The following is a 22,794-nucleotide window of genomic DNA, read 5'->3' on the forward strand; positions in this document are numbered from 1 at the left end:
TGAAGACCAGGTAGCAATGTCCACAGCCCTTCCCCAGATCCACTAGGCAGGGTACCTGCTTATAGAAGGAGATCATGTTAGGCAGGCAGGATCAGACTTTCATAAACCTGTCCTGGCTGGGCCTGATCCCGTAGCCTGTGTGAAATCAAGATAATCTGTTCCATACATCTGGCCAGATTTCACCCTGTAAAAACTGAAAAATAAATAGAATGGCAATTAAGGATTCATAATGGCAGCCAGGTTGCAGTTGGATATTGAACCCTAAGCCTCAAACCAGAAAACCGGAAAGATGAGAGCAACTTTATCAGTGCCCCTTAGTTCTCAAGAGGGATGAGATCTTTCTCATTCCACATACAGTAGAATACCTGTAGATAGCCAACCATCCAGAGGACCTGGAAATGAATCTTGAGGAATACTGAAGCCCAGAATCAAATCTGCTTTATTTTGAAAGAAAAAGTAGAGCATTATGTGAAAGACAAATAGAAAATGAGCACACCTCTAGTATATTTTCCCTGTGCCCTGTTTTTCTAAAGGGATTAGAGAACTTTCTTATAAACTTCAGATGGCAAATATTTACTGTACTGAAATCAGATGCCACCTGGCTGCTAATAATAGTAAAGTTAGTGTATGTTTTCGAGTGTTTATCTGAAGTTATATCTTGTATTCACTCAGCACTGCACGTGACTGAAAGTCATTCAGGGAAACCACAACACAGGACATGTTGAGTGTTTATTGCTTTGAAGCTGCCCTGTTCTAGCTCTGATTGTATCTGCCATGTGTAGTGCAAAATCCTTAACAAGTACATGGTTCAGCCCTGCTCTGGACTGTCAGTCTTTCCTGAGAGGGCCAGTGGTTTCCACTGTTCCAAACCAGGTTTTGTTCAACATGAGACCTTGAAAGTTAGAGGCTGGGGATGGGGATGAGGAAACCAAGAGCCATCTCTTGAAGATGGTTCTCAGAGCTATTTAGGTATCTAACTTATATTTTCAGAATTGGCTATCAGCTTTTAGACGGAAGGAAGACTGTTATTTCGGTACTTGCAGGGTATCTAAATGGCTTTGTGGAGCTGAGCCACAATTGTTTTAAGTTACGGTCCTTTGTTCCGTTTTGTTTTGTACTGGTTTGGCCAAATTTAGAAATATATCCCCTGAGAGAAGGCACAACCACCCCTCCCCCACCAGGTTCGGGAAAAAATAAATTTTCCTCAAAGGAAAGTGAAGGAGATAAAACTATTTCTTTACCAAACACACAGGAAAAGGAAAATAATGCTAAATAATAAAATCTCTTGCTGTGGAGAAAAAACCTGGGAAAAAGTGTTAAGAGTCCTCCCTTTAGTCTCCTCAGAGCTGGGGCTTGGCCCAGGGCCAGGCCCTCTGTGCCCAGTGGAAAGTCCTCCTGATGTGCTCTGATATTAAAGCAGTCCAGTAGAAAAGGGAGAAAATCCGAAATTCCAGGGAAGGAAAAGCAAAGTTCAACTCTCAGTCTCTCTCCGGAAAAAAGGAAACTGAAGAAAACTGGCCAAAATCTCACTGGAAAGCAGCAAGCTGGGTGCCTCCTCACTCCCCTGCTATCTCTGTGTGACCTTGAACAAGCTGCAAACTGCTTTGAAAAAGTTTTGCTCAGTTTAGAGGCATAGAAAGGCACAAAGTTTATTTCTGGGCATAAAGCAGCGACATGGGATACACATCATAAAGTCACCCCAGGACATGTTTTCTTAAAAATGGGTGTAAAATGCCCTTATTTTCTTTAAGTTTTATTTAGTTTATTTCTTTAGCTTAAATGGGCTCTTACGACACTCTGAGATACTAGAGAGTTTTGACTTATGCTCACTGTGTAGGCAGCTGTAGTGATGTAAAAAGGCTGGCAAACACAGCTGTTTGTTGTCACTCCTCAGCAGAAGGAAAGATGTGACTTGGGCTCCAGCACTTGACAGTTTAGTGCAGTGTGAAGACACAATTATTGCAGTTAAGAAACTGAGTGGCAAACAGGAAAGGTGCAGGCACCTTTTCCTTCTGCTAATGTTGCTGCAGGAGTAGTAAGAGGAGAGATGGACAGTAGATCAGCAGTAACATAGGCTACCATAACTGGGTTTTTTAAAACAGATTCCTTTCCTGACCAAGAATTAAAAATGTATCATGATCAAGTTATGCTTAACAAGTTATCAAAACATCTTCTTGTTATCCATCTTCACAACATGTATATGATGTATTGCTTGACAGTGAGGAAACTGAGGGCACAACTACTTATGGAAACTCAGAAAACAAGAGATAATTTGCTGAGTTACTCAAATGTTGTCACTATCTGTGATCACATATTTAAGGAGAACAATAAAAATATTTGCATTGAAAAATTACAAAAATAAGACTATTTGCAATTTGGCATTGTTACTTTATCCAGCCCAATTTGAAACAAGCACCTGAAATTAAAGGGGTACCTCTTTGTCATAAAGGTAAAACCTGCATTTCTGAGACAGTGACTCATCCATATTGAAAACTTCTGTTTATTGCCATATATGCTTACTCTGCTTGATCCAAAAAGTGCTGAATTGAAATATGTATGTATATATTGGTTAAAATTGCTAGGGAGAGAGCTCTGAGCCATGTTCCCTCTTGTTCCCATGCTTTCCCTCAAATATGCAAGATTTTTGAATGTACAGTGATGCTTATCTCTTTGTTCTTCCCTTTAACTGAAGTCTTTATGCACTGAAATAATGCATGGATATTTTTAAACCAGTAGGAATCTGTAAGGGGATGAGGAGTAAAGGCAGTGGAAGAGAAACTGTAAAGCATTTCTGCTGTGGCTTTCAGTGTCTGGCATTAGGAGCAGGTGGAGGAAAGAGCAGTGGCTGATAAAGGCAGCAGCATGTTTGCATACTGGCATGTGATACCACCACACTTGTGAAATGTAAGCTAGCCCTACAGCCTTTTCTTTCTGTTTCCTAAATTCATATTGGGGATACATTTAAGCCTAAGTAGTATGTATGTAAAATTCATTATTTTAGGCATACTGAAAGAAACATTGAGGCTGCAAGTTTGGTTACTCTGTCTTTTGGTGTGCACAACTACAAACACCATGGTTTCATAAGAAATCAAGATCTTCCAGTGGTTCCTTATCTCTAAAACATTTTGGGGACTGAGAAGTTCTGCAGAAACACACTAAAACAGGCAGGTAAGCATCATCATACTTGCAGAATTCTTGAGAGTTGCAGAAATTAAGACTGGGCTTGAGCTTGAGAATTGCTCAAATAAATTTCCCTCTGACCAACTCTGCGTGAGACTTGGAGCTTCAAATCCTTCAGTGTATTTAAAGACTGCAGCATTTAAAGATGAAGAGAAGGATACTAAAGCATTATGAGTCTACCTTTGACCTGCTCCAGACAAATCAATCCCATTTAGTTTCTCTCCTCCAATCAGTTTAGAAGGGGGGTTCAGAGACAGATTGTTATAAGCCCTGTAACTATTAGGAGGGCCATCACAGGAAAGAGATTATGTAAAAGTGACTCTATATAATGATCACAGATAACACTATACAGTGTGCCAGTGAATGTAATTATATTTGGCAATAGCAACAGTAACGCAGCCATTATCTCTGGGATGAGTTTCCTAGAATTTTGTGAGAGCCTGTGCTTTAAATTTATTTCACTATTAAAGGACAAGGATGTAAAAACCTGCTGAACTTCCAGTCACAGTAATTTCTCACTAGCAGCATTGATCCCTGATTTGGACAGTGTTTCTAAACTTAAGCTACTGAGAATAAATATAAAGATTCAGATGTTTTGTGAAAATAATCTTTTTTTCTTAATTGCAGTCCCTCAGAAGCATGGAAGCAGAATCTCTATTATTAATCATTATACCAGTACCACCTGCCTTCTTATCTAAGTGTTCAAGCCACACTCAGCCCTCTGATTATTTTTAGGGTATTATCAAGCATCAGTGAAATCTAAGCAACAAAACCAAAAAACAAGTTTGCCCCATAGGCCCTAAAATGTACTAAATAATGTAAAGGATCTAAGCTGCCATTCAGAGAAAAAGCTTTATTATACTTGGAATTTTAAGATTTTCATTTTTTTTGAGGGTTCATAGGTAGTTCTTTATTGTCCTTTCATGTCAACACAGCTACAGGTTTTCTCTGTACTTCCTCATTTCAAACCATTAGTCTTCTGCCTAGTTCTTGATGTTGGCCTATCTTCTTTACATGTCTTTCTTTTCAGAGGAGCTTTATGGGATTAAGCAATAGGATTCACCAAAGCAGACTCAGGCCCACCTGAGCTTATGCTAGAGATGGGAATTTGATTTAGCCTCACAGTTCTAATTTTATTTTTTTTAAAAGCAAAACTAAACTCCTTTCTTTAGAAAGCAGGTAAGAATAATACTGTGGAGCCTTCTTTATAACTCAAAGATTGCTACAAAAAAAAGGACACAAGCTCTGTTTTGCTCTTTGTGTTGGAGTTTCCCTTTAATTTGAAACATTTGATCTCAAAGCTGATGCACACTACAGCCACAGGAACAGTGACTGAATGGTTGCAAGGGCCGAGATTCACATTTAGGAATAAATCTCTCTCGCAGGGGCTTCCCATACACACTCCCCACAGATGAAGGTGTATTTTTACCATTTTTTTGCTGGCTTGTTCCGTTCTGACAGACTGGGGACAGCTCAGAGTAGCAGTGTGAGAGAGATACAGTTGACTGGACTCCTAGGGGTCTCACAGGGATATACTTCCCTTTAAAAAACCATAAATACTTCTAATCATTGCCCAACTGCATTAATTCTACTTTAAATAAGGGTTTGATACAGATTTGAAAAATGAAATTATGGGGGGGAGGGGGGAGCCATAGGGCACAAAGCAAACAATCTTCAAACATCAGAAACCTGTGGGATTCACTTTGCAGTAATATGATAGATGGCTTGACTAGACATGCCGTTTCCTATTTTCTACTTTCATTTTTCAGACCAGATTGCACTTAACCACAAAACCATCGTGTGTCCTATGATCGATGTCATTGACCACAATCACTTTGGCTACGAGGCACAGGCGGGGGATGCCATGCGAGGAGCTTTTGACTGGGAAATGTACTACAAAAGAATACCGATTCCTCCAGAGCTCCAGAGAGCTGATCCCAGCGACCCCTTTGAGTAAGTAGCGATAAAGGGGAGAGTGGGAACATGAAGAAGGGCAAGCAAAAAATGTAACTGTAGCAGAATCCAAGCCCAGACATTTCCATGTAGGCCACTTTCTGCTAATGAAAGGTAATTGAAAAAAACAGCTTTTCTACACGTTTATAAAACCTGAAAACTAGGAAAAAGATCGAGGCAACAATTTGCAGAATTCACAAGCTGTGCCTGGAAACACGACCTGGCTCAGTGATTGTACATAAAAGAAACAGGCACACACTTGTAGTAAAGTATTGGCATCGGACAAGAAGTGATTGCAATTACAGGTATTCTGTTTATTTCACAGAAACTTTATTTAATGTTTTATTTGCGAGATTGATGCTATATATGCATCAGCAGTTGAGTCCACATTATGCCAGCAGATGCTTTGTTTATAACTGGTGATATGGCTGCTGTATATGCAGTGCTGTAACTTAAACATAGAGCTGTCAAATCTGAACAGTGTCAAGATGATTTGTAAATAGTTTTAGATAAGACAGCCTCTGATTGTAGAGATCATCTCATTCACAGGAATGATCTCCTTTTCACAAAGGTACATCCTTTTTTCTTATCTTTTCTTATAATTATTCTCATGTAAGGATCATCTAGGATTAATCCTTATCAAAAGAGAAAGGACAGACAGACAGACATGGTTCTAATGTGGGAAAGTCTCCAGGTCTCTCACGCAGGCACATCCTAGCAGGCCTGCCAGCGGGGCAGGCTCTGACACTCACTAGCCCTGGCTGAACCTCCGCACTTTAGGTTATGGCGGTTTGAAACGTCAGCATATTCCCCTTCCCAAAGCAAAACCTGGAAACAATAGCAACAGAAGAACTGTGTCTCTGACCCAGACTCTGCACTGTTTTGAAGTAATGAATCTAATTCATGCAGAAGTTGACCCTAATATCCAGGGAATGACCAGCTCTGTAGAGGGAGGAGTAGGTAACTGTGACATTTGTGGGCTTATTTTCACTATTCTACTTGTTCCTTTCTAGTTATCTCCATGCAGTCTTCATCTTGCATTAGTGTAAGTGCCGATGAAGTACTTTACATCAGGTGCCAGTGTGACCACTTGTTACTGATCGAGTGGGAGCTTCAGGCAAGCCCTGCCTTAGCCTCAGATTTTTGGCAGCAGCTTAAATTTAGGTGGCCCGCACCTAAAATCGCTCTGGCCTGCAAGTTCTAAGGATGGCAGAACAGGTTTATTATAAAATGAGTTATTTATTGAATAGACCGGCAATAACAGACAAAAGGCTTTAAACATAGTTACTTACTACACAGCATAAAACAAAAAGAACTAGTAGATTACATAAAATAGTGCACAATATTGTGGTACCTTTATCAAAGCTAGCAAAGAACTGGTATAGATTAGGAGTCAATGTAATTTACCGTTAAAATAACGATAGTGTACAGAGTCCTTTCACTCAGCTCCCAGGAGAGTAACCACAAAGTAGGCATCCCAGCTTTGGGAGGAAAGCCCCACATATTTCCAAGGAACATGCAGAAGATTTCTGCTTTGTGATGGTTTGGTGTAGCTTTTGTAGTTTGTAAAGTGAACTGTCAGTCAGAAATTTCAGCTTATCTTTCCACATCTCAGCAAGATTTATACAGCAAGATATCTATTGACAGCTGGAAGCATTACTTTCATGGCACCAAAATAACTCACTACAAGACAAGCTGTCCTGATTGAGTTATTTCATCAATTAGCAAGCTCTTGTGAGGGACGAGATGCCCTGAGTTATTTCACCAGCTAACAAGCAACAGATAAGCTCTTGTGAGGGGCGAGATGCCCTGCTACATCACTCCACAACATAGATGCAGCTAGTGCAATCACATAACACTCCAGAGTTGCTAAAGCTTTCATTGCTCTAAGTCTTCTTGGTGCTCTGAGCAGTTGTAGTTCCTTGGCACTTACTGAAAGTAACCACTGTATAACTTGGTTCAGCATTCAAAGTTTGTGTATAAGTAGAACTTCTCTATTGCCAGCAAAGCTACAGCATTGCCTACCAGCTGTTTCACATTTGCCGTTTGTAGTATGCATCTTGTAGTATCTTGTCTCAAAGACAAGAGGCCTGATGAGGGATCACTCATAGGAAAATTTCCAGAAAGAGGAGGTTTTGTGCAGTACAGAACAGTGTGGTGCTTTTGCATGAACTGCTGTTCCCGTCAGCATGGCAGCAGTGGATACCCACCTTGCCCTGCCAGCTTAAGACACAGGTAGATAAATGGCTTCTTAAGGAACAACATATAGGACAATGCAGCCTATAAATCTCTTGTAATCTGAGTAGTTGTCAGGTGGAAAGGCTTCCCAGTGCTTACACAAATCAGTGAGTCTTCCTTTGTTTTCCCCATAACAGGATGCACATCAGAGCGATGCAGCTGGAAAAGCAGCATTGTGCATGGAACCATCCTGTCTGTCCCCACACGTGCCAGCAGGACTGAGCTAGGACAATATACTTGCTTCAAAGTACCCTCTGGCAAATGGGAATAGAAATGTTTTAAACAATCAGTATGAATTTTGCTTAGGGGAGAAATTGTTTTCTGATTCAAAGTCAGTACTGCTTCTCTCCTAGGGCCTTCTCTGCTGAGACCTCAGGTTTTTAATACCTTCCTTACAACAAATACAGTAAACATTGCAAACCATTTTACCTATCAGTAACTTAATTGACCAAGACAGCTTCTATGGAATTAAAGATATAGAACAGTTTTCCTTTAAGTACATAGACACTGAAACTAGAAATTGCTTCAGCCAGCACCATAATTATTATGCTACTATTTTGTAAGCAGTAGGGAGATTTTTTTTTTTTATTTAGGTTAAATATTTTACTGTTGGTATCGTAATAGTTTTATTTCTTGCCAGCAGAGTCAGATCTGAGATGATCCCTAATGAACTGGAAAATTGCCAGCATTTTTAGTAAACACCAGTAAATAATGGATACATGATCCAAAAAGTGTGCTGATGAGTTCTTCCCCTCACTTAAAATGCCAACACAGTATATGTGTGAAGTAGAAAAGGTCACATCAGCCTAAGAAATAATGGACGTAAAACCAGATCAAACTACAGAAGACCTAAGAGCAGTTGTTGTATCATCTGCATGGTACATCTGCTTTCCGTCTGCACATGATCAAAGCACTGCTGCAGCAGACACCAGCAGCGTGTTCGCAGCCGACACAACCAACAGAAGTGCTGGCAGGTAGGCTTGTGGTATGACAGGAGCACGGGGCTTACTAAGCTCCAGTGCCAGCTCAGCTAGTGTTCTGGAATTGATCTTTTCCCATGTTTTAATTTTTTTAAATTGTATTCCACTGTGGTCAGTTTTGACCAGGTACTCTCCCATTGGATGCCATCTATCTCAACAGTCTTCCAGTTTAAAATCCCTCTTGACGTTCTCATCCATTTGTGGTGTGCGTGTAGTCATGGTTTATTGTTCCTATACCTGCAGTGCCACTTGGGGTGGCATCTCCATCTTTTGCTGTGACAGGACTTGGAGCTTCACTGCAGGTCTGAGGTTTTTCTGATGTACACTCTCACCCATTGTCAGGCCCTCTGCGGTTATTCACAACAAGTAGCTTTATGCCAAGATTTGGCTTGATGTTCATGACTTTAGGACTGTAAAACACTCTCAAAATCTTCCAGTGTCAAATTCAGGTACAGATGATGTACTAGCACTAACTGGGGAGTCACATGACAAATTCGTAACTGCACTTGGATCAGGCAGCATTCATCCACAAATTTTATCAGTTTGGTTCACATATAGTTTGTCATTGGCCACACCGAATTTCCCATAGGTTTCACTGAACCAAACTACAGCCATATAAAATGTATTTTCAGTCAAAACTCCCATGTGAATTATTGGATATTTTTCTATGCCCATTGTAGCGTATAGGAAAGTTTAACAACTATTCCATAATTGGATCTCGTGTAGCTTTTAAGAGTAGCAATTTTTTGGAAAGATCTGTGGGAATATTTTTCAGGATATATTGAATCTGTATAGGCATGGAAGCTGGACTTCTCCCCTAATAAGGTTCCCTTCTCATCCAGACACTAAGTCTGTGAGCTCCTTGACTACCCTTTTTCATGTGCCACAGAAACAACAGAAGTTTTATATTGCATTCAACTGATCTGTTACAGTTGCAGATCATCACAGTGACTGTAGTGATTTTTGTCTGGCAATTTGTGTACAATTACCCGAATATACTCTGAAGGGTGCTTCATGCTATTTTCCTCTGCTGCATCCAGGGTTGTGCAAACTCAAATTGGTGTTCTTACGCATGGTGGGAAATGGTCAGACAATTGTGGAATCATGATCATGTCACAATGATGCTCGCTGTCTTGATCCCAGGATGAGTGATCATTCAGCAGAATTGGAGATGACTTGGGACATTTTCTTCTAGTCCATAAGCAGGGAGGACCAGAGATGTTTATCTGCTTTGTGGCAAGGGTCATCTTGGCTTATCATCTCCTGCTGATTTGTTCCTCAGTCACGGCACAGGTTTGAGAGCATGCCCTTACAGGACATGTAGATTTGGGACATAAGAGCGTGCTCCTCTGTGGGTGTTTCCATGGTGCAGGCACTCTGGTCTCCAAGTGGAGTTTGCCTAACCCAAGCAATCGCCACTTAAACTAATAGGATAACCTTGTTACTATAATGGACTGTGATATACAGCATGTCAGTTTATATGATTTAATAGCCTGTCTGAGCTAAAAGCTCTGTGGAAGTTCAAAGTGGAGGTTTGATATGCTCAGGCCCGACGGGGATGACTGCTCTTTATTTCCTGGCAGCACTTACATTACATCAATTCATGTTATCACATGCCTGATCTGAAAACTGGCATCAGTGTCCATTCATGCCAGCATGAATGAGAATGAGACAAGAAAACATCAGTTCAACTCAAAAAACTATTTGGAAGGGGCTCCAGAGCTCCTTAGAGCAGTTTTATGATGGTGTAACTTTATGATGCAGGAAGGAGAGAAAGGCGCAGGTGAGACCTAACAACGTTGCTATTGAATTGCAACTCAAGATGGAAAATTTAACCAACGAGAGGAGTGTTGTGCTATTCACTGGGTGCCAAGACTCCTAGCACCTATCTGAGGAAGTTAGAAGTGTTTTGGTGTGTGGCCACTCCCTACTCTCCAAGAGTTCTTTGCCTTCCAGTGTAGAGCTGTGATCTCCAGACCTTGCTGAAGTGAGACAAAGCTGGAGAGTCATGTAACTCCAGCAAAGGACTAGGACAGTGGTTTTGCAAATACTGAGCTATTCAAGCAAGTAGAAACAACTTTGTAACATCTGACATTTTAGTTCCTATATGTAGGTTCAGGGTGGGTCGGACGGTCGGGACGGACGGAGACAGACGGTCGGTGACGAGAGATCTCTATAAGCAGATCTTGGAACATGCGGTTTATTGCAAAGGGCGTGGGTATAGGGGCACTGCTTAGAGCTGCAGCTGGCAGCTCTGAGCAGGCCCAAGAGAGCAAGAGAGTAAGCGAGTAAGTAAGGAGAGAGAGAGAGAGAGAGAGTGTAAGAGTGTGCGAAGAGTAAGAGGAATGAGAGTGAAGAAGAAGTAGTAAGAGTGTGTAAGAGTGGAATCGTGAAGTCCTGGTTACAATACAATAAATCATCTTCTGTACTGAATATTCTAATTGTCACTAACCAATCTAATACAAGATACAAATCCTATAGCATTTACATACAGCCTATAAGAGTTCTTCTATTACCATAGAGTGTTACATCTTAACTTCTAAAAACTACTCTTTGGACCCCTTCTGCTGAGCTACTAGGGTCTGCTCTGACCCTTGGACCTGTTTGCAAGCAGAGGGTATTGTTCAATCAAGAGGGGATTACCTTCAGTCGGCCATACCATTGTTTTCCAGTTGTTCAGTAACTAAGATTTGGTATTTCAAAAGTGGCTTTCATTTCGATGTTGCCTTTAGTTTTCATATTCCCAAAATCTTTTGTCAGGCAATCATATTTATAAGGCTTTCCTGTTTCATCTTCCCCAACACCTATACTCAGTTGCCTATTTATAATATAGAAATAGAATCACTCCACCATCCCAAGGCTCTCACAGTAGTAGGAGCCACTTATGTTTAATGGATGTACTTTTGGGTAAAATTTTGGACATGCTCAAGGGATAAAATTGGGTGATCGGTACATTTTTCTTTTCCTTTGCATCACAGACTCTCAACCTTGAATGTAATTTATGACCCTAATGTAGTTAGTTGTGTGTAAGAGTGGAAGGTTACTTGTCATTTTCTGTTGAATTGCATATCTAAAATCACATTATTATTTTGCAAACTATCATCAGGATGCTCTTTTATTTGAATTTGATGCCCTCTCAGAAATGCTCTTTTTCTGCAGCTCCTTACTTTCAGTATTTAAATACATACTTTTTACAACATGTTGGTGCAAAGAAAGTCTTTGCTAAGACTGCATTTCAAATCTGACAAGTACTTTTACAATTTTATTATCATTTTCTGAGGTTCAGAAAGTGCTTTGGACAATGATTTCTGTTCTATAGCTCCCAATGCTTTATAGTCTATGTCTTTTATGGCTGATTTCTGCCTATAAACATATTCATAAAACCTCTCACAACCAGAAACAATCATCTATTTTTTTAAAGCCTGGGTATAATCTTCTGTTTTGAACTGTGCTAGAGGAATGTTTTATGCAAAGACATTATTCTACAGTGAAGCAGTCTCCAACCGGTGTGAGTTTGTGTAAGTTACGGTCTTGATTTATTGTTTTCACAAGCTATGGTCTGTAAAAGACTGTTAGTGGAGATAACAATAGTGTATATAAAAATAGCTTTTACAAATTGTCATCCACCCATGGCTCTTTGAAATCTCAGAATTTTTTTCAATGAAAAATGCCGACACTAACACAGAATTTGTGAGTATGTATTTGCTCATTTTGAATCATTTTCTCCTGCCTTTGATAGGATTTCAGTGTAGAAGTTCTGTACAACCAGTACACTTTCTCTGAGGACCAGTGCAGAAGAGAACTCTCTATAGAGTGTAACTTGTAAGGAAAAAACAAAAAAAACCCAAAAAAACCAAAACAACAAAACAAAACAACAAAACAAACCCCCCAAAAACATCAACAAGGATTAAAATCTGCTGCTGATTTAATTTATTTTTCAATCAAAGAAATCAATCACTAATCAAGTTCTCCATGCTTGTTGAATTGGGTAGATTCAGATTTGATACACAACTTTTCACTGAAATGGTCATAGTGGCTCATGCCACCCAAGACAAAAGAGTACTAATTTTGTTCCTAATGCCTGAACTTGTATTTCCAATTTTATTTAATACTTGGGGCATCATATTCAGTATAAAAATGTAAACATCTTGAATGTAATGCTTCTAGAGCTGTTAGCCTGCTACTTCACAAGTATTAACTTTGGAGCTTGACTGTCTATATGCCCATATGCTGGGGCAGATTCATAGAATAGGTCACCAAAACTACCAGTAATTATAAAATTAAGTAGCTTCTGGGCATGATTTTAATATGTCTCTACATAAAAAAGACTAGGATGGTGGCCAAGAAGAAGACAGAGATATGTTGCTCAGTACATACAGGTGAGCTATTTAAAACTATCACCATACTGTTGATACAGATGGCTTAGCTTTAAAATTATAGAATCACATCTTAACAGTTTTCCATAAAGAAAAATAAATCACCTTTTTAAAGCAATTATTTCTATTCTTAATTATATGTTTTTAAGCCATTTTCTCTAGAACTTTCATGCAGAATTTGCTGACACCTATTGGTTCTAAGAAAGAGGAAACCAACACCCTTCTCTTCCATTTTATAGTGTTTGTCAGCATAAATTTGTGAGTGACCTCTGCATCCACTTTGTTGTTGTGGTTTATTTAAAGAATTATCTATTTCTATTTCTGTCTAAAACCTCAATCTAGTGCTGCAGTTGCTTCCAACAGAAGAAAGAACAAAGACTGGACCAATAAATTTTATGGGATCACTCAGCCAAACCACTTTCAAATCTGTACATTGATGCAAGTTCCAGATATGCTCATTGGCCCAGGTTTATTAATACTCTTTAGCATCTGTCCAGTTTAAGCAGCTGGGGTTGGGTGGAATGTGTGTGTCGTTCACCCCTTGGTCTGCAGGGTCTGCAGAGTCTGCAGGAGCTCCACCTGTATCACAGTGCTTTTCCTCCAGTGCCCATGGTTCTTTTTTTCAGAGGCAGTGATCAACTAAGCATGACATAGAAGCATCTTCACCTGCCAATATATACCTTCTGATTTTTTTGACTCTGCATGGCATAATTCTGATTGTCCAGCTATCTTGGTGTAGCCCTGAGGTGATGAGATTTTTCTGGCTTCCACTCTGAAAAAATTAGGCTGCTAATGCAATGTGTTCTGGAAGCATGAAAAAGGAAGAGATGGGAAAGAAATTTGTGAATACAGCCAATGTTTCAGTACTGTTCTTACAATAGTCAATCAGAAACTTTCCTGCCACGGCTTTAACCCCTTCAAATTTTAAATCATGTACACTGTACAATGGGAGCAGACCTTTTAAGTACTTGAGGACATGTCAGATAAGTTCGGTGTTCATTTTCAAGTAAATTATGTTCTTTTCTTCAGTCTCTCTTAATATATAATGTTTCCTAGATCTCTGATGATTACCTTTGCTCCTCTGTGGACTGTTTCCATCCTGAGAGCGTACAGCACCAGCCAAAGCCTTACCATTGCCTGGCAGAATAGATGGGTGACTCTGCCTCTCTCAGACTACGTTCCTGTTTACATTTCCTTGACAGTATTGATTCATGCCAGGCTCGTGCTCTGGTGTAACCTCCACATCATTTTCTGCAGAACTGGTATCTAGCCAAGTGTTCATCATCCTCCTCTTGTAATTCTGATTTTACATGTGTAAAGGCAAGGCATTTATCTTTATATCTATTTCAAGTGCCATGTCCAAAAGGGTGATCTGTCTTCATTACCTGTAAATCAGTGTGATATTTTGTATCTGCACGTTTGGAATTTTATCTTTTTTTCCTTTCTTTACTTCACTTCTCCAATTTGCTAAGATTTTTTAATTCTGATTTTAAAAAATAGAGGGTTCTCCAGTTGTTTTCAGCCTATTGCAATGTTACTTGAGCTTTAATTGAGGTTTGTGCAAATAGCAAATTCTGTTCTAAATCCTGATTATAAATTATAATAATGTCTGTTTAGTCTATGCCAGAAATCAAGACATGCAGAGTCCCTGACTTTCCAACAATCCATTTTCTCAGCCAGGAATGCAGCATGTACCACAATGTGGCCCTTGCAAATTTGTCAGCTTCCTGCTAAGCAAACCTTTATAAAATGGTACCAAAGAATTCCTCCACATCCTGTAGATGGCATCAGGTTTACAGCGCAATGACAGCTTGCTTTTCAGGTCCAGTTCCAGCCTTGAGGTCAAGATACAGGACTTCATGGGCACATGTTCCAATCTGATCCAGTTATGCACAGAGCCCTCCACTCCATGGAGCTGCTGAATTGCACCATGCAGATTTTAATGCAACACTGAACTGAATCAGATGCAGGACAATGTCTGCAGATGATCTCAAGACAATTTCCATTTTGATTTTGGATTATAGGATATCAGCAGGTTTTGCATCTCTGTGACAGCAGTAGTGTACCTTTCATATTTCTGCAGTTTTTATCCCAGGCAGTTTATCTGTGAATCAGATCTGTCATCTCAGACTTGAGTGAGAAAAGTGAATACATATTTTGTTTACCGTCTTAGGAGAGTTCAGTATAGATATTGACCTGATGAGGACCTTATTCTGAATTATCCCCAGACAAACCAGCATCTGTTTCATTTTCATGTAAGTAACCAAAATATCATCATTCTAGCTGGAAGACAAGTTTTTGTCAAGAGGCAAAGGTAAATGCCTCCTGCAACCTGTGAAGTAAAAATTATGATAAACACTCTGAAATTTGCTGTGTTAATTTATTTATAAAATGCTATGCATGTCTCTTGATAGACCAGGAAAAAATGAGACTCAAAAGAGTTGACATCGGTTCTTCCATGAACTGCCAAGACAGTATCCCTTTGTCAGGGAACAAGATTCATGTATCAGCTTTACTCATTTCTAAATGCACCTCTTTTGTTTGTGGGAAAACAGCACAGAGATGTCTCTTCAAGGGAATTATTTGGAAAATCAACCCCTCTGGTGTTTTCTCTTTTTAAGATGGTGTATCAGTGTTATTTTCAGTGCTGGAGAGGCACTGTAAGCATGAAAGTCCATTTGCCCCCTACAGAGAACGAGATGCCTGCAAGGAGAGAGGAGATCCCGTTCCCTCCACTCTCCTTGTTCTCCAGCAGAAAATTTAGCTGATGCTGCAGAATTTCCCTGGATTTTTTGTGCTAGGGCAAGTAACCACTCTGTTTTCCCATGAGTGCAAATGACCTGTGGACATGCAGTGAATTGGGAGTGTAGACATGGTGGTAAGTCAGGAAGAGCACAGTGGGAGAACAGTAACAACAATTTTCCTTTTCAAAGCACTGCAAACATGCAAAGGAGCTCTCAAAACACCCAGGGAAAAGGTAAACAGCAGGGAAGAAAGTAGTTTGGAGGAGTGTTTTCAGACCACTGTTTTGAAGAGATTCCCAGAGGACCGTGAAGGAGAGTAAACCCTAAGCTCTCAGTCCACAGGAAATGTTTCAAGTCCCCAGCTCTCTGCTTTGCAGTAGGTTTTAATGCCTAGCCTGTCATGTAGTGATTCTTTTGACAGAATGACAGTTTAAACAGCAAAGCTGTTCAAAGCACAGTCTTTGTTCCTGACTTGTTCAAAGGGCATTCAGGGAAGACGAATACTTCTTTGTTAGTCATATATATGCATATAATTAGTTGATACGGCTTAATCATATGGGCCCTGTTATTTCAGGGGTGTTTTCATTTGACCTTAAACCAAACAGTGTAACCAAACCAAAGAATTTATTGTAAACATTGAATATAAACTATATTGCCTTAATTTTTACACTTATCTTAGTGCATTTGCTTGCATTTCCATTTCTGCTACATATAGGGATATTATTATTCTATAGCAGAGTAATGCTAAGAGACATTATTGTGTTTTTTGTAAATCACAAGGTATTATTGCTAGTGCAACCAATTTCCAGTATGAGTTCCTATAATGGTAATTTAATAGAGTAATAAATTTTTAATGCCAAGACAGAGTATTGTGACTGTCTTAATGGAAGTGGTAATACTTTAAAAACATTTGTTTTTTCCATATGTACTGGAAGGTAATAACATGCTCATAATTTCTGTAGGCATGAAAGGACTCAGAACTTATCAAAATGTGAGTATTGGAATGTCTGGGACCGACTACATTTTTTTATACTGCCATGTTTTTTAATGTGGTATAACAGGATACTGATCAAGCTTTTTTAAAACACTTGAATTTACATATTTGTGTATTAGAAATTATGTTTTTCCATCACCTATTTAGCTTTTTGCCTTATTACTTTCATTAATAGCCTGTTGGATATGAAAGTTTCCTAAGCTCTGCAGGCACAGCTGGCCATAGGCTGTAAGAGAAGGAGGGCTGATAGATGGGCTTTAACTGCAGACAGATTTCATCTGTCTCATCTAATACTTATTAAGAAATCTAACGTCGGTTAAATTGTATTATACAAACCTTCAATTGTATCAAGGACTGCCAAATAGTTGTTTTCTGCATTTACTGGACTTATATCTCCACCTACTGGCTGGTAGGACAAAGTGCCTTTAAAATATTAATGTAAATTAAATCCAAGTAGTGTTTTTGCCTGTAAAAGCTTTTCTTATTCATTTATAGCCACAATTTTCAGGTGAGGTTTGTTTGAAGTTGTTTGGCCACCTATATAATGAAGCCACTGATTTTAAAGCCGTTGACCTATGCATATTAGTTTAGGCCTTAATAATGAAAACATGACAAAATTTTAAAATCAGGAAAAAATATCTATCTGCTTGTCTATCTGTCTTTCAGTGAGAATGCATGAGTACATCCAATAGCCACCTGTACAGTACACCTATAGAAAGTTATTCCTGTGTAACTCAATATTAGTAGTATAGCAAGAATGATATCAGCAGAGAAATAATTTTTAAAAAGACAAACAGAAAAATATCTTGTAGAGAAGCACTTAGGTGACCCATCAGGTGATTATCAGTATTATTGCTGCATCCAGAAGGAAAAAAAAGGCAAAGGAAAAAAAATCCCATTGTCAGTTTAGAAGTTAGCAAAAAGAACAGGCTGAAATTTGGTAAGAAAAAGTTCAAAGTTGAGGTGGACTGCTAATGAGAATTTCTTTTAGAATAGTGTCATCCATTTGTAGCCAGAAATGAAGAGAAAAGCTATTTGTAGAAGCTGATGATCATAGATAACAATGACTTTCCAGTGTGATAACAGCTGTGAAAAGGACAAATGCAATCCTGGAATTTATTTTGCCTGTAGCCTTTGGCCATGGTTACAAAATATTTCCAAATCCCAGCTGACCCTACTCCTTTTCCTTACAAGTCAGGATATCATCTCTTTACACCCTCAGATGGATTCTGTCATGCTTCTCTTGTCTTTGAGACACTACAACTTCATCCTCATTTCCAGAGAGAGAATGTGAGAACATTAAATAGACACAAAATAAGAGCACAAGGGGTTCTTTCATACCTTAGTTTTCTCCAAAGATTTTGCTTTCTTATTCTTTAGGATGGGACATTCACCTGTGAAAGCTGATGTCATGTCCTGTCTGCTACCACCTTAAAATCTTTCAACTAGCATTTCTACTTAATTTCCATTTCATTAGTTTAATTTAAGTTTCTGGCTTCAGAAAGCTTCCTACTGAAAACACACTAGTGCAATCCTAGCTATTGTGAGGAACCTTAAGTATACAATCTGCCTAGAAGTCATAGAAAGAATAAATACAGTACTGTGCATGGTGAAACTAGAAATCTGCTGCTTGGGCTGAATAATAGTAACTCTCACACACACCTTTCGTTTTACAGAGATAGGTTTAGATCCAGATACCACATCAGGTGCATCTACAAAAAAGTCATATGAGCCACTTAGAATTAAATATCTTTTTCTGTAGAAGTTTGTGTTAAGCAGTGCTAGAATTCAGATGCTAAATGATGTGGGTTTCTTTTGAACTTTTCTTTCTCTGGGCAATTTCTTCAAATAGTTACAATAGTAACACAAAATAGGAGCATGCCCTGAATGAAAAGTAGCTATTACCCAGCTGGAACAGAAATTTTCCCAAAATGTGGAAGATAACTGAAAGAAAATTGAGAGGTACTTTGCTTTATATCTGTAAACAATAGGCACCAGCAGAAACCTTAATTACCTAGTGAGACAACCTCTGTAGTTCTCAAGATAGCTGATTTTTGAATGCTTTCATTTGACTAAAATAGAAAAGTTAATTATGAAACTTAAATCAATTTGTGATTTTCTGCCTGTTGTGACATTCTGGACATAATAGAAAATCAAAAATACCCTGAGAGCAGAATTGAAGCAGAAGGATGTGGAGTTTGACCCATAAAGAGGGAAAACCAGCAGGACTAGAGGGCTTCCTGCAGCTTGACAGCAACAGAGACCATGTCTCAGATCTCTGAAAATGCTGGGCTTTCTGGAATTTAATTGAACATACCTAAGCAGTGAGGGTGTTTAAAAATATTTGACATGTCAGATAATTCCTGGTCTATTGCTAAAGAGAACTGACATTCTGTTTCAATCTTCATTTCGTTGGCCTTCTGCAGCCTCTTCGTAAAATACAAGCTCTATCTTCCTCTGGTTGTTCTGACACAGCTCTAAGTTTATTTTCACATCTCCATTTTGAAAAATGCAGGCCAGATTTGTATGCAGCATCATACAGCATGCAATCCTCAGCTGCTGAGCTAGCTATATCTGTTGGAAAGATCTTTACTAAAGTTGTGTTTGCCCTTTCCAAAGCTTATCTGTTGCTTGTTTCTTCCATCCCTGAACAATCTGACCTTGCATATCTCAGAGACTTGGGGCAGCTATTCTTGCAAGTGTTCAATTGATCCAGTCATGGCTCTGATGAGGTAACGGACACAAGCTGTATAGAAGAGCAGCAAGATGAGATGTACTCGAAAGATTCCCTGAGAACTTTGATGTTGCTTTTCCAATACTTAAATCCATTTTTATTCAATAAGCATTGTCTTTTTTTTTCACTTCCATTTCTAATGAAGCCTGAAATTAGCACAGCTTTTTGGTTTCCTCTCTTATTTGCAACATCATTGATAGTAGTAGCATAGCAGTAGGAAGAGTTATTGTAAAGCTGGAGGTAGAGATCAGAAGTATTTTGGATAGGTCCTGTATGTTGGGAAGAGGAGTGTTGTGAGTTATTTGCTCTGTCCCGATATAACTAGTACTTAATATATCTACATTTAAAATGCACTTTGTCTAGGGGAGAGGCAGTCCATGTGAATCTTAGTTAAATTTTGAACTCCTTGGTGTCATCACATTACCTTAACAGAGATCCTGTTTTAATAAAAAGCTGACGTAAATGCACTATTTTCTTTTAGGGATTTAATTTTCATGTTGTGATTTGCATGTGTAACAGCATGAAAAAAACCTACCTTTTTAAGGGAGGAACTATAGCAGCTGATTATTCTAAAATTTCTGAAGCCCATAGATGAGCATATGCTACTGGTGAACAAGATTTTAGTAAGCAAATTTAACAAGTTGAAAGTGTGACAGGGATGACTAGCATTTTGATATTCAAAATGAACCTTGAAATTTCTGGTGTCTTGTATATTTGCTGTTTGTGTGAATAAGCTTGGTGTTAGCCATAAGTCAGTGTCTGTTAATATTTATGTTGGACAATTCTGCCTTTCTGAGCCTTTTCGTCTCTCTCTGGGTTTTGTCTCTATAAGAGTGATGTTAACACTATACACATCCTACCAGACATATAATAGTAATGGGAAAAGTAAACTTAGGTGTCCTCAATTCATTTTTCAAAGTTATGTAATTCAGTCTGAAGAATGCAGTGCTTTGGAGAGTCTCTTGTTGGGACACAGAAAACAATAGCTGGAGCAGTAGAGGCTCGTCTCAGTGCCAGAGGCAGGGCTGGTCACTGACGTGCTGTCAGATTTATTAGCTGGAACAGAACCTTGGGGATTTTCATGAGAGCTTTCCCTTCTGCACATTGATATTCCTTATTTCTGAGTTAATCAGCATTGCTGGTGCTTCGCCAGAGAGTGTCTCTGGAGCATAATTAGCTAAAAAATGGGTAAAAACAGGAAAAAAGAAATGTCCCAGTTATATATTCATTGTTTTGTGAGTCCTTGAATAGCAGTTTAAAATACCAACTATAGTTCACAGGAACCTGCAAGCCAGAGCTGGAAAACTCTGGAAAAGATATCCTAGTCTCAGTCAAATTAATACCAAAACTCCTATGGTATGAAACAGGGCAAAAGTTAAACCTTTTAAGACATGTAAAAACAGACAGACACAAACTAATGCTGATATATGACCTATCCTACATCTACCTCATTTTTAAGAGAAATGGAAGGACAGTCCCTTTTTCCATGTATTAAATACTTTGGTTGTTCTTTTCCATGCCTTACCATTTTTTGAAATTAATGTGGTTCTTACTGAGATAATAATGAGACTATTTGGCTAGGGTTTGATCTACTACTTTTATTGCTGGAGCTGAGTTTTTCCAAAAAAAGGAATGATGCTTCAGGATTGGGAGCTTGGTAAGCTTTTGATTAGGTGTGCAGGTGCTTTAATTTTTTTTCATGGTAACTCAGATTATTCCCAGCTGGTTTCCTTTCAGTAAAAATAGGCTGATTTAGTTTGAAGAGCACTGTCTTTCTTGACAATGATTGGGACTCTCTAACCCATGGCAAAAGTTACTATGAGGTATGCAGAATACATAAGCTCTGTCTTTGCCATGGCTGAGGTATGTGGAAGAAATAGGCTTTCCTGCTGGTCCTTGGTCAGCGCCAAGCGAACCCACTTTGGATTTTCCTTTGGAAGACAGATGTTTGTGTGAGATGGCTGCTGGCTAAAATGAACCCTTGAAAGTCTCTGAAAAAACAATCTACGCACTTCTTGGGATTGAATCAAAATGTTAAGAAATGAAGTGAGAAAATTATTTTGTTAATTTCATGTGCACTTAATTAAAAGAAATTACTTCTTTCTTTGACCTTTCACAAGGAGTTTTTAAAGAGGGTCTTTCTTAAAAGCCTTTATTTGCATCACAAGTTTGAGTGTTATAAAAGCATCCTACTGAAGTAGAAAGATATTAATATTGAATTTAATAGATGAAGCACAGAACAAGTGACTTACCAGAAAGCCTTCACACAGAATTACCCACAGAGGACACTGTTGAGACCAAATCTTGCTATCATATCTTAGGCCTTCTTCCCCCATTTTCTCCAGCTGTTAGCTTTCTTTATAACTTAATTAATTTTAATTAACCAGTTAGTTATCTCTGGCAGAAATAATTAGAAAAAAAGTCAAGAATTTCCTAAAATATTTTTGGACAAATAGTTGTCATGTATATAAATTGAAAGAAATAACATGAAAATAAATTTCACCAATATTTAAGGTCAGCTAGAATACCAGGTAACTTGGTTGACTGTTCACAACAAATACAGCTCAAATATGGAACTTCTGATCCATGAAGGTAAATTTCAAAATATTATTAATGAAATAATTTTGTGTGGCAAAGATGCTCAGAGAAAAGTGCACGCAAATATTTTATAAACCTAAGAAATAAGCTGATTTCAACAAGGAAAGTGTTTTGAATTTGAGATTTCTGAATGTAAATGTCATTGTTATTGCAAATAAATGAGAAGAATCAGAAACGCTGGCAAAAAGTCAAACGTTTTGTTAGAGTTCTTATGTTTTATCATTGTCAGAAGTAAGCTTGATTCCTGAGTAAAAAAATCCTGGAGGACAGGCTTACAGCCAAATTAGCCATCCATCCATGTTTGTTACCTGCAGGAGTGATATCAGAGTTGGCTCCAGGGACACTCCAGCTGGTGTTCTCCAAATGAAATACTGAGTGTCATCAGTCTGAGTGCACCTTGCAGACACACTTTTCTGCCCTGAAGGTAGGGCTAACACACTCTGGTAATAACAACAACAAGCAGGGGAGATGAGCCAGGAAAAACTTGTTTGAGATGAATTTGTGCTGTCTGTGGCTTCCCCAGATTCTTCCAGAACTGGAGTGATTGTGTGACTCTGATTTCAAGCACCCAGAAGCCTGCAGAGCTGGGGCGTCATTGCAGGCGCCAATGACACTACTGGGTACAGTGTGAGTGGAAAAGGTGGGCATATTCTTCTGGGTCTCAGAGGCAGCCTAAAATTCAGAATGCTCTCAGGAGCACTCTACCGGGTACAGCAGATGCAGGGATTACCCCAGTGATTGGTAAATCTGATCTAGCATGAGGAGGAGGATTTGTGTGGTATGCAAGGTGTTATATATGCTTGCTATGAAGTTTTGGGACAGGCAAGAGACAAGTTTATCGACTCACTCTGGATGAGGGAAGAACAGACAAGAAAAGGATGATGGTAGATGCTATAGAATACTTAATCTGTGTTTAAACCACCTAATTCAGGGGTGGTTATGGTGGCATTAGGTTGATGATTAAACTAGATCTTGAAGGGCTCTTCCAACCTTGATG

The 22,794-nt window shown here is 38.9% G+C and overlaps 1 protein-coding gene across 4 annotated transcripts in view; it reads left to right on the top strand.

The window, feature by feature from the left end:
• GALNTL6 (polypeptide N-acetylgalactosaminyltransferase like 6) overlaps positions 1-22,794 on the top strand; it is a 505,353-nt gene that overhangs the window by 367,787 nt on the left and 114,772 nt on the right. For all 4 annotated transcript variants that reach the window (XM_039551174.1, XM_039551173.1, XM_039551172.1 and 1 more), the window contains exon 6: positions 4,950-5,133. In XM_039551174.1, coding sequence (XP_039407108.1) covers positions 4,950-5,133 — 184 coding nt within the window. The remainder of the gene's footprint in view (positions 1-4,949; positions 5,134-22,794) is intronic.

The sequence above is a fragment of the Corvus cornix genome, chromosome 4, assembly GCF_000738735.6.
Source record: "Corvus cornix cornix isolate S_Up_H32 chromosome 4, ASM73873v5, whole genome shotgun sequence".
NCBI lineage: Eukaryota > Metazoa > Chordata > Aves > Passeriformes > Corvidae > Corvus > Corvus cornix.